The 13,307-nt window shown below is 32.2% G+C and overlaps 1 protein-coding gene across 1 annotated transcript; it reads left to right on the forward strand.

Moving 5' to 3' along the window:
• Positions 1 to 11,336: 11,336 nt before the first annotated feature.
• On the forward strand, positions 11,337 to 13,104 carry LOC106787484 (ribosomal RNA-processing protein 8). Its single transcript, XM_014749855.1, has 4 exons — positions 11,337 to 11,528; positions 11,614 to 12,248; positions 12,502 to 12,738; positions 12,811 to 13,104. Exons 1-4 carry the CDS (start codon positions 11,487 to 11,489, stop codon positions 13,028 to 13,030), a joined length of 1,134 nt encoding a protein of 377 aa, XP_014605341.1. The 5' UTR covers positions 11,337 to 11,486; the 3' UTR covers positions 13,031 to 13,104.
• The last annotated feature ends 203 nt before the right edge of the window (positions 13,105 to 13,307 follow it).

Below are 13,307 nucleotides of genomic sequence, written 5' to 3' on the forward strand. Positions count from 1 at the left end.
AAGGAAACCGTTTATGCAACCGCGCAAAAGTACTTGGATTAAAAAATAAAGACAGGATGCTTTAATAAGTTATATCGTGGCATGAATATAACTTTCTTCAAGACACTTGCTTCAGTAACTAGCAAATTATTTTTTAAAGTGTCATCTAATACCACATACTTACATATTCATGAATACACTAAAAACAGCCTTTATGTAGAGGCTACGATGCAATGGAAGAGACAAATAATAACAAAAAAAAAGAAAGAGAAAGAGAAAAAAATGCATTTTTGCGTAGAAGCTTTTTTAAATACAATATATCTTTCGTTTGTTTTATTTAAACTCGCGGAAAATATAAATTAAACCGTAGATTTAATAGGAATCGCATGAAATTTGAAATCATCGTGTGTGTTTGGATGTAAATAAAATTATTTTCCATAGAATAATTATCAATGAAGTAGAATATTTGTGAATGAAAGCGAGAGAGAGAGAGAGACACGTTTTAATGTTCGAAAATAAATGTGAAAACATTGATGGTAATACTTACGTAGAAATCCAATCAATTTTTATCTTTCATGTTTGTAGATCGTCCATCGTTTAAAATCATTGATGTACATTCACCCGGTTTTGCGATCTCGGCAAAGTCAAAAGCATTGAATAATTTCTGGATCTTGTAGAGGCAAAGCCTGCAGTATACGCATTTCCCCAACGTACCGTACGCTTCGCTGTCGTCCGTATAAACCGTGTACAAGTACGAGTCTCTCGTGTACAAGTACACATATCTACGTACGAATTCTACCCCTTCTCTCCCTTGACTCTCCTTCTCCTTCAAACTCTCTTCGCAAGGAAAACCAAGCTCGTATTCGGATATAACAATGAAACCGACGGAGTAACTCCCAAGATAACGTTCTCCGAATAATTTATATCGATGGAATTAAGTTTAAATATTTCATGATTCGACTAATCTCTCGGGTACCACGACAGTTTATATATGAAAGGAACATTCGTAACGAAGCGACCGGAATCATATTTCTATATATATATATATGTTTTTTATCTCCGTTTGACTTTTTGAAAAAAAACATACTGACCATACATGATAACATAATACGATAGAGCAAATGTGTCTCTGGATAGAAATATAAAGATATCAAAAGTAACACTTTCATCGTACCACGACTCTAACTATTAGAGATTCACTGGCATCATTTTTCTTTGAATTTCTTTGAGGTAATAAGTACGCGCTATAAAAAGCTTAAATGTAACATTTTTAAATGGATCTTGTAAAATGATACGTACATATATTATATATATATACTTTATGACTAAGTTAAAGAAACAACTGTAGTGTTGGTTAATGAAATCTAGCCATTCATATATTTTAATTAATTTAAATGAATTGCTATATATATAACTACTATAATAGTAAATAAATAAAAATAGACAAATAATTCAGTGACACATTTAACGATACGTTAGTGCAGGATGATTAATATTTTACTTTGCAATAAATAAACAATAAATTATCTTACGTTCGAAATATAAAGATGTGATCAAGAAGTAATTGCTTGTCTTATTAATTTATCTACCAACTCTTTTTCACGTAAATGTCGTTGTTGTAAAGAATCCAAATAAGAATCTTCGAAATGATCGGAAGAATTTAAATTGATGGAACGATTCACCGATTTGTCCTGTTTCTTGCTCTTCCTCGATGAATTTGTCGTGTTCTTTTTCGATATCAGGATTTTATTAGAACGATTTAAATGATTTTTCCTCTCGACATTACCATTAATTTCGTTTACCGTCTTCTCCGTAATCGATGAATTTGTATGGATCTAAGAAAAGTCAAGAAAAAGGAATCAATCAATATAAAATTCACGATTTTTCTTTGACTTGAACATTCTATCGTGAATTCAAGCGGGTAATTTCACAATGAAATCTCGTACAGAAGATCAAGCAAAGCCGTGCAAATCCGAAGGAGGAAAAGGGAAAAGGAGAGGGGAAGAAAAAAAAACGCTCGACTTACCTTCAGATCGGTATCCCGATGCTTCAAAGAAGGTAGAAAACATTTTCGAGGCGCGATGCGTCGCGACTGTGAACACAAAGAAAATCAGTGTTTCGCGGTATCCAGAAAAGAAGAATAGAACGAGAACTGAGAACTATATAGAAGAAAAAGATCCTGAAAATCGAAACGATTCTTTAAAGTCGAATTTCTTTATCCTCTTTTAGTTGTATCCTTCGATAAGATACGATCGAATGGTAACAACTTTGTGTGAAGATCATTCGATCATCGGCTACAAATCGTCTTACCTTTGTCTTTCTCTTTGTAAATCTTGGCAAAGAAGAGGAAAGGTCGATGTATGAAATCGATTTCACGCTAGGTACGTGATGCATCCAAATCCATCTTGGAAATCGTATCGATGATGCGAACTCTAAACGCGTTTTCTCCAACGCGTACATATAATATATATATATATATATATATATATATATAAGAAATCTATATAGATATATAAATTGTTAAATAGAAAGGATGCTTCTAGTACTGTGCACAGTAGCTTCCGAAAGGTCAAATATACGTAAAATCAAATTCCAGTGTCCTACGTCACTACAAGGATAGATCCTACCCCCTATTCGTGAATATAGATACGTATGTAGTGCTCGGGCAGATCCTATACTAGAAACGAGCAACCCTTAGCACTTCTATCCCTTCTGCTCTCAAACCCCGTCTGCTCATTGCTCGTGGTTCCTGTGGCTCGCGTCGTTCGCTTTGTGCTTATAATTGGATTCACGTTCGAGTGGCATTGCTTAAACCAACACCATCTATGCCAATTTCAAATTATATACTGATGCAGCGACGTCTTTCACATGAATTTAACGTTTCAGGATGATGCTTTCTTGTCCTTTGTCGAACAAAGGCTATACTAGAATTAATTGTGCTCGGTTTACTCTAATAAATGATCTTCTAGGAATCGACTGGTTTCTGCATATGACGTTCTATTATAATTATTATGATACCAATTAGAGTTAAAAGGTTCAATTATAATTTCTTAATCTTTTACATTGAATGTTTCACCTCTTTAAAATGTCTATCTAATTAACGTACTCATTGTGTATAAATAAATCTAAAAAAAATTTCATCAAAGGTTCGTTATTTTCTATAAACAAAAGAATTCATGATAATTATAAATAAAACATTATAAAATTAACGAAATTTTTTTGTAAATTTTCATATTTATGATTATGTGTGTCTCTGTCATATCTATCGAACATTTTATATGATTAACGTGTACATCGTCTACTTCCTGAAATCATTAAAATCCTTCATAAGCGTATTACCAAGGGAATTAACAAAATTTTACAGCGTGAAAATAATTAGTTCCTCTATCCAACGACAAACGTGAAATACCGGTATTAAATAAATATTCTGTTAATCAGTTGGCATCGTGGTTCTTGAAATTCTCACGTATTATTGTTCACGATACAATAATATACATAATACATAAAAAATAGTTTATTGGGAAGCATTGAAGATAAAATGAATAAAATATAAAAATCTTATTAATACGAATTATTTTTCATGATGAAAAATATATAAATGAGGCAAATAATAAAAGACATTTGCCGTTGTTAAAATAATTATTAATGTGCATAATTAATATTGTTAATAAATCTTTTGCATAACGTTATACCAAGACTCACAACTATGGTCTATATTACGTGTAAAACGAACCAGTCCTCGTTCAACGTGGCTCCTTGCATTCACTAATTGGCAATTAAATATCGACCACAATGTAACTGAACGACGCTAGTGTCAATTTATCTATTCGCACCTCGCTCGGCGGTAACATCCGTTACGTTTGTTAAATTCTTTTTTTTTTTTTTTTTTTTTAAACTCCTTTTTCACTTATTTCTTTCATCGGACACCTTCTCTCTCTCTACTTTTATTCTAGTGAACATTCGATGCGAGTGCTTTTTTTTTACGTTGAATCGTTACACCTCTTCCTGCTAATTACAAGCTACACTTAGAGAGAGAGAGAGAGAGAGAGAGTGAGAGTGAGAGAGAGAAAATATCCCTCGGCAATTCGAAATTGCGCGTCTAAAAAGAAAAATATTGCAACATTTGACCATTAACCTTATCGATTGTTCTCCAGCGCTTATTTGGCATAAATCGATACATTCTTTTCGTATATCTTAAAATTTTGTTTTCTTTCAATACGAAGATATATAAATAAATTCAAGTATTAGTACTTTTTTAAACTAGAAGAATAATTATTATAATATTGTATTATAAAATAAAAAAAAAAAGCAATTTGCAAAATCAAATATCTATCTCATTCTAATATCATATATCCTATGCGCTATATATGAAGCATCCATTTGTTAAAAAGAAATATACGAAAGTCAAAGCATTACCGTAGGAAAGCACGAACTCGTCGTACTAACTGTTAGGTTGTTGCATATCGGTGCATTCGTACCTTGAATCTCTGTGCTGTGTGAAGTATCTGCTGGCGGTTACGTTCACTAACCGAGTCTCCGTATGACCTCCGCCGCATCAGCCACTCTCTCTGCAACAACAAACAAGCCCTAAAGCTACCCAGCCCTCAAACCAAACTTTCAAACTAAACACATGGGGTGAATCTATCTCTGTCTTTCTTTTCCCTCCCTTACCTCGGCCCATCTTTCCAAAGCCATCCAAAGGCTTTATTTACTTTTTACGGAAGTTTCACGAAGAGGAAATATACGTCGTTGGTAGGTAGTACCCTACGTGTACTGGTATATATATATTTATGTACATATGCACAAACATATGTAGTATATGGCTAAGTGTATGTTTTTATATGTATATCTACACTCGTCTACGGATGCAATTGTTATTGTTGTTGTTGTTGTTCAAGAGTTATAACTTACTCGCTAAGATATTTGGCTCTTCTTCCAACGCGAAAGTATTCGTTCAACTGGATAAACTCAAGTGTTTTCTACGACATCGAGTATACACATACACACGGTTCTACCAACACAGATTTTCTTTTAAAATACATCAATTATTTATCAATGATTTATAAAGATAATATATATATGTGGGATTCCCTCTTTCTAGTCACTTTTACAAAAGGATTCCGATAATGTTGATGATAAGTTCTTTGTGGAAGGAAACCTAACGATATGCATGTGTGTATATATATATATAAATGATTATTTTCTATCGTAGTTATAGGAACAATCGTCGAGACTTTGACAACTATTCGTTTTCGAGAAAAGTTTTCATGAGGACAAAAACTTCTGATACCAATTTATATGGTGATCATATCGGTGATAGCATCGCTCTGCGAAAGAATTTAAATATTCCCAAGAGAAAGGGAACGATCCTCCCTTAGACGAAAGCGCAGAGCTTAAAGGGTTTTAAAGGAGTGTCGAGGGTCGATCGATTCGGCTGCACAGAAAATCGTCAAGGTACCCGAAGGTGCTTACCGGCTTGAATCCGACACAAAGTAGATTATGCAAATGTCCCGTCGAACGAGAGAAATGCGAAGGAAACGAGAGGACGAGAGAATATGTGGAAGGTGTGAAAGAGAAAGGAAGAATGGTAAAAAGGATATATATAGATAAAGATAAAGAAAGAGAGAAAGAGAAAAAGTGAGAATAGGTTATCTAGTTGAGAAAAGGTTTGTTTGAGTGTGCCGAACGTAGTGCACAAGGTCGTTCCTAAAAGTTAAATGAACCGACGGTCGAACGAACCATCCTTGCTACACTTTAACCCCTTCACTTCGTGATCTTTCTATTTTTTTCCCCACTGAATCTCCATATTTTTTTCTTATCTCTTTCTTTCTTCCTTGCTCTCACCCTTTCTCTCTTACTACACACAACTAACACACATCGGTATAATTAACTTCAACAGCAGCAAAAATATATATAACATATAATATTTATAATATCTTTCCATCTCTACGTCTATTTCTCTATGTCTTTCTAAATGTTTTTCTATATCTAAAATAAGTACATCAAAATTATAGACCAACCGTGTCAAACCACTTATCTTCTATCAAAAATTATTTACGTTTAATATTTGATCTGTATTTTTGATCGATGTGCGCACAAATTCGCTAAAAGACAATTTTTCCTCTTACATTAGATCTTAAAATTATCTATTTTTACCTATCCTCTTTTTTCTATTTCCCAATTCTTCTGTTTATTCGATAATCCTATATAATGATAAGTTAACGTATATGCTTATGAAAAATAAAGCATATAAAAGCTTAGCAAATTTATTATTAATATCTTCGACCCATCAAATTATGATAAAACTCATATACGATATATTTATGAAATCGAAATTTTTTGCATGTGTTCAATGTTTTTCAAACATAAATGTTGTAAACTTATTTTAATATTTAAGCTGATTTGTGTTATAAAATTTTTATTCACCTTTTATGGAGGTTCCGTAAAAGGGCAATAAAAATAACCATAAAATTTATTTGGTTTATTGCTTTTTTTCGAACATTTAAATGTTTAAAAGTATCGTTATATATTTGTTATTCAATTCTTGGAGTTAGAGAATGATACAAATAGTTACTTATGTCAAACGAAACACGATAAATGTGTCTGTATACATATTCAAGAATTTTTCGAGAAAACATTTAAAAAGTGAAAGAGGAAAAGAAGATTTCTGACATATTGAATGCAACATTGTACTCGTATTTGGCAAGGGAGTATGAAATCTTAATTTCCAATCCGCTAAAATTGTTTTTGCAGTCCTAGCTAACGCTATTTCCTTTTCTCTCTTGCCATACCTATGTCCTAAAGTCGCACACTGACATACAAAAGAAAATACTATAACCATGCACGTAGTTGGAAGTAAGAAAATCCAAGATACGAGTTTCAGTAAACCTACTTTTGCCTCGCTTCGTGCCTGCGAATCTGAAAAATTTATGAAACTTTCTACGCGCTGCTAGGAGTATTCTTTTCAAAGGGTCCATAACATTTACAGTATCTTCTATTATGAGAAGACGATAAGCGTATTCTTCTTGAGTATTCGTTTTAAGATAAATATATTTCTTCCCTTCGTTATATATTTCTTTGATAAATCAATAAATAATAATAATAATAATAATAATACATTTCAATCATCTTTCTACGATTGAATATACAATTATATTTCCATCCTTAAATTTGTTACGAATGATACTGTGTAAAAGAAAAAAAACAAAACTAAAGTACAGTACCTTTTTTAGAGAATTAACTACGATAACAATCTCTATTTCCAAGACTTGATTCAAAACGAATTTACGTAGACTTCTTCTCTCCTATATTCGAGTGAGGACTTCTTCTTGAGCGAACCTCGGAAACATCAGGATTCAATTCCGCGAGTATACTATATTCTACTTCTCTACTTGGACTTTTGAGAAGAAAGTAGTACACAAGAGAAGAAAGAAAGTGAGAGAAAGAGTAAGAATACTATAGTAAGACAGGTGGTAGGAAACAGCCGCATCTTTATTAGATTGAACTTACGGAGCCATGCGACAACCTAACTCGCTTTACGTCTTCCGTGAAATTGTAAACTGTGACGGGTCGACGAAACAGCAAAGTTTCTTCGACTCTGCTTTCTTAGCTACGTTCGAACTTGTTGGCAGCTTAACTTTCGAGAAGGAAGCAATGAAACGGAACCATGAGACCCATCCGTTGAAGTACCGAATGCTTCTAACTCGGCCTGATTACCCTTCAACGTGAGTAGCCGAACGAGAAGATATATCTATTCGCTTGGTTTTGGGGAACATCGTTGAGTCGAACTACTATGCCAATCTCAATACCGCAAACTATTTCGGATATTTAGAGGAATGTTAATATTCTCGATTAACTAATTATAAGATCCTTACGAAAATGAAGTGGAGTTAAGTAAAATTCTAATTTAATAATTTAATTACACCTTACATTTATATATATAAACATAAATACACTACGTGTCATGTGTGTGTGTGTGTGCGTGATAAATATAAGGAAACGAACTATTCGACTTGGATTTTATTGAACAATACAAAATCTGTTTAGAGAAAAGATAAGCAAACAATTCCGAGTGGTCTTTCTTTCCCCGACTAGTTTAGCTAATTTAACTAATTTAGTTTAATTACGATACAATTACTTTGAATAACTCCATTATTTGTTTATAATATATGCAAGATAAACATTAAATCAAAAGAAGATCAAAGAAAAAGAATACCTTAGCCAATATTTCTTCTTTGTCCGGTCCAAGAGAACGATCAGGTTTTGGTATAGGCAAACTTCGATAATCTTCGATGGTATATGGTTTATAAGTAGGCTTTCTGACCAATCTACTTTCGGAAAGGGTGCTTTTGAAGGGCGTTCGTATTCTAGTAAAATTATCTGAACTCTTTGGTGAATCCATAGAGACGCAAAGAGGACGCAAGGTCTCACAGGATCTGATGGTTTGAGGCAACCGCGTCGCGGAACGCTCGATGAGACGCCGGTAGAAGCTGAGTTCGCTTTGATCGTCCCTTGAGGAGCCAGAAAAGGAGATACGACCACCTCCTTCTTCCTCCATTCCTCCTACTACGAGTTTCTCGCGTAGACTGTCTCCGTAAATCGACAGGTTCGATCCCTCCGGAGATCGAATAACACGTTTGTAACGCGGCAGACCTGAAATCGAGAAAAACAGTGAGATACTTCGTTCAACCTACTACCACCGTCTTCGTCCTATTAAAATCGACACGTGTAATGTTTCAAACGTTTGAGATATTACAAGCGTAAATGTAAAATCATGTGTGTGTGTACAAAATGAAATCCTAATATTTCCGAGGATAGACGTTGATAAATATAAAATAGAATCGATAAAAACATCTTTCAAAATATCTTTTGACATATTTTCAACATAAATCCGATAGACACCATTCCACTTTTCAAAATCTCATCTCAATGTGATTTTATCCACGCGTTTACTTAAACTTACGGACATTTGTCTCATCCAAATTAGTTCCGCACGCCTAACTCAATGCCTTTGGACTACATCGAGCTTCCAAAGTGCTCCTACTACCTCCATATTTAATGACGCCATTTCTCTTCGTGAAATATTATCGTGTAGGTATCCGCGTGCTCATAATATTAAGAAGAGATTACAACAGGAGAGAAAAAGAGGATGGGATCCATCTCGAACCGACGAGATTACCCTCACTTTCCTCTTTCCACTTTCTCTCTCCTTTTCTTTTTTCTACAGCCATTTTTACAAACTTTACGATCGAGAAAGACGACGTCTAATCAAGAACAAAGAATACACTTTTTCCGACAAGACGCTTTCTTTATCCCTCCTCACTTGTTCTGTAGGAGCTTTCGTAAGAAGCTAAGACTTTACGTTTGTAAAGGGAATGAACAAACTATAACCGTTACCGAGCTAAAATAAATGTAAGTGGATTCTCTCTCAGTCTCTTTCTATCTCTCTCCCTCCCTCTCTCTCTCTCTCTCTCTCTCTCTCTCTCTCTCTCTGGAAAAACAACTAAATCAGAATTTTATTATGTAGAAAAGGCGAGTGCCAGAATTGCTCGTGGTAAATTCAAATGAAAGGACCGAATGTAATTGTATACGTTACGGTAAATTTAACAGCTTCATCATCTAAGTCCCATGAAAAACAAGGTATAACAAATCCAGCAAAATAAAATATAAAAAAAAAGGAGAATTGTTTTAAAAAGAATGATCGTTATTAAGTAAATTTTAATTAAAATACAAATTAAAAGTAACTAACTCAACCTATGTCGATAAACTTCCAGATAAGATACTTCGGGCTTTTTGAAGGTCTGCACATCTGACGTTGATAACACGTTGGCTAACTTTCTATGAGCCTTCACGGTCATCTCGGTAGTAGCTTTCTCATCGTCGATGCTTTCAACATGGAAACTGCATTTCGTAGAAGAAGAAGAAGGTGTAGTCTTTGAGAAAAATCCCATGGGTTTTCCTGAGAGACGATCATCCCCCTTTTTCTCCGGCCTTCTTTCATTCGCGTTCTTCTTTCTCCCTTCGTTACGATTTGTGCTCTTGTGTCTCTCCTTTATCTTCACTTCCGCTTCTTCTATTTCTTTCCTTCTTGTCGTCGTCGTCGTCGTCGTCGTCGTCGTCGAGAATTCTAACCGTCGGGACGCTTTTGCAAGTTTTCCTTTAGCAATTATCGCATTCCTACCGCTGAGAGTGTTCGGTTTCCTGTCGTGACTACAGTTCTGCACGGTTTCATTAGATCCTTCGCCGTCTGAAAATATTTTCTTTCCTTTCTTTTCCCTTCCCTTCCCTTCCCTTCCCTTTTCTTTTATTTTCTTTTCTTTTATTAAAGTAAAAAACATTTCCTATTGAAGACTTCTATTAAATCGAAGATTTCCTTTTGCTTTATCGACGACATCGCTTATTACATATTTCTTTCTTTTTCCAACTGATTTCAACGACAACAACATGATAATGTTCAAGCTTGAGCTATAAGCTTAAACCTTGCCATGTCTATTGGTGTACGTAAAAATTCAATAGGAATTTCTTTTAATATTAATGAGAAAATTAATATTTTATCGTAGATAATAAAAAGCAGGATAATTCTTACTATTTATTGAAGAAGATAATTGCGTAACGTGTTTCAAATAAAAAGGAGAATGATTTTGTGATTTTACTGATGTCTCTTCTTTCCGCTTTAGGTTAATTACAATATTATTTCTATCGGATGTATTATCAATGTTTAAATTACGATTTATGTTTTCCAAAGAATCAGCGGAATATATTGACATCGCAAGAACAATTCTTATTCATTTTTCATAATATAACAATTATAAAATAATTAATCACAATTAAAGAATATAAGAAATGTTTGCTATCGATTTACCTATAAATTGGTACTACAATACATTCATAGATATTATATATATTAATGCTTTTATATTTAATAATTAATACGTGTTTTGTTTTATTTAACGCATTTGTACAAATACCATTTTGCTTTAAAATTTTTAAAAATCATGTCAGACATTTGTATGATTATATACTACCTAAATATGTTTTATTTTAATTTCAATTTAATATTTGAAATCTTTACAAATATAAATTATTAGGGTTAACAGTAAAAATATTATTAATTAAATAAATTATAATAATATATATTATATTATTACTTAATATTTTTTTATTAAATAAATAATTTACATTTGATAAAGTATTTTTGATCAATCAATTTTCTTTCCACTTTTTAATTAATAAGGTAAATAATTATTAAATGTAAGACTTTTTCAATTTTCAATTCCACACATACACACACACACCACACAATTTAATAATTAATAAACAAAAGTGATTTAATTTCTAATTGTGTCCAACTTACTGTTGGTAACACTGAAATTTCAATTGTGCGATTAAAGATACGTAAACACGTGCATTGCTACAACGTCAATAAATAGTTTGTATTTAGTGAAGTGTTTTTGATCAATTAATTTTGTTTCAATTTTTTTATTGACGAAATTGAATAATTATTAAACATGAGTAAGACTAATAAAAACAAGAAGAAAGCTTCTACAAAGGTAATATATTTAGAGGTTACACAACTACCTGAAACAAATTATTAAATAAGAAATGTTACATATGATTAATATATTATTTTTGCAGAAAGAAAAAAAGAAAAATACTTTCGTACCCAAATCTAATTTAACTACTATTAAAAAAAAAAAAAAGTTAAGAAGTATCGATGACATGAAAAACAGAAATAATATACCTGTTCATAAAAATATTACAGTGCAAAAAGAAGCTATTAATAATAATAAACCTAAAATAAAAAAAAGGAAAAAAAACAAAAAGAAACCGCAGCAAAATAATGGAAATGATCAAACCAAAGGATTAGAAAGAAAAGGTGCAATAAAGAAAATATATAATAATCCTCCATATGAAACTCGAAAACGAAAGAAGATAGAAGAAAATACAGTTAATGATGAAACAAGTACCAAAGCTGAGGAACAATTCGACATGGACCAATATTTACAAGAAACGAACAATGAATTATTAAGGTCTTTTGATAAGGAAAATAAGAAAACGCTTACATTAAGAGAGAGGATGAGGGAATTACTGAAACCATCAAGATTTAGATATATGAATGAAGTTCTGAATAATAATACTAGTACACAATCTAAAAAATTATTTCAGGAAGACCCTAAATCTTTTGTAAACTACCATGAGACCTATAAGCTACAAATTGTGCGCTGGGCTTTAAATCCTTTAGATATCATAATTGATTCGATTAAAAAAATGTAAGTCCATCTTTTGTTTATCATATCTATAAGATTAATATTAACTTTTTCAATATTATCGGTGAAAGTCACTCACTGTTCGATGCTCATTATGTTCCATTGGTGACTACAATTACTCATTGGTATTCTGCATCCGTTTTTAATTTTTTTTTAATGTCCATATAGTGAAAGCATATTCATGAACAACATAGCTCTATCACAAGGATTTTAATAAAGAGTATAAATTATATAAAAATATATTTTATGACTATAGGCCTAACAATTATGTAATAGCTGATTTTGGATGTGGAGATGCAACACTTGCTGCGTCAATTCAGCAAACGACACATTCATTTGATTTTGTTTCTATGAATGACAAAGTAACAGCTTGCGACATGGCTCATACACCACTTTTAACAAGCAGCGTACACGTTGTTGTGTTCTGTTTGTCTTTAATGGGATCAAATCTATCTGATTATATACTCGAAGCAAATAGAGTTCTTAAAAAGGAGTAAGTAACACATACATATAAATATATGTGATACGATTATATATATATGGAAAATTGTTATTTTTGTTCCAGTGGTATTTTGAAAATTGCTGAAGTAGAAAGTCGATTTGATAATATTGATGAGTTTATTAAATTATTAAAGATTTATGGTTTCTCTAATACTTGGAAGGACTTATCCAAGAATTTATTTTACTTCTTAGATTTTAAAAAGGTCAAAGATATTACTACTAATAGTAATAGAAATAAACTGCCCAAAATTACTTTAAAATCATGTTTGTACAAAAAGCGTTAAGTAAATATAATATCAGTATATATAAACATTATTTTTTTATAACAAATATTAATTCAATAAAAATTTCTCTTCCACTCTTATTTATTTTACTATAATACAGATATTTTTTTAAAATATCAAAATATTAGTAACATGAAAATTTGTTCCATAACCCAACATTGTTCAATGTTTACTTTTCTTGAAGTAATACATTTAACACGAAATGGATAGTTAATGTATGTGCCAGCTTAAACAAAGTACTTATTTTACAGTACATTGTTCTGTACGACACAATTCA

This window comes from Polistes canadensis, unplaced genomic scaffold (assembly GCF_001313835.1).
Source record: "Polistes canadensis isolate GaletaPanama2010 unplaced genomic scaffold, ASM131383v1 scaffold_102, whole genome shotgun sequence".
Lineage (NCBI taxonomy): Eukaryota > Metazoa > Arthropoda > Insecta > Hymenoptera > Vespidae > Polistes > Polistes canadensis.

What these genes read in the sequence shown, in the direction of transcription:
- LOC106787484 (XM_014749855.1), top strand. Translation starts at nt 11,487, where the DNA reads ATGAGTAAGACTAATAAAAACAAGAAGAAAGCTTCTACAAAG. An exon ending in ATTGATTCGATTAAAAAAAT is followed by an intron (nt 12,249 to 12,501) that starts GTAAGTCCATCT and finishes TTATGACTATAG; the next exon opens with GCCTAACAATTATGTAATAG. An exon ending in AATAGAGTTCTTAAAAAGGA is followed by an intron (nt 12,739 to 12,810) that starts GTAAGTAACACA and finishes TTTTTGTTCCAG; the next exon opens with TGGTATTTTGAAAATTGCTG.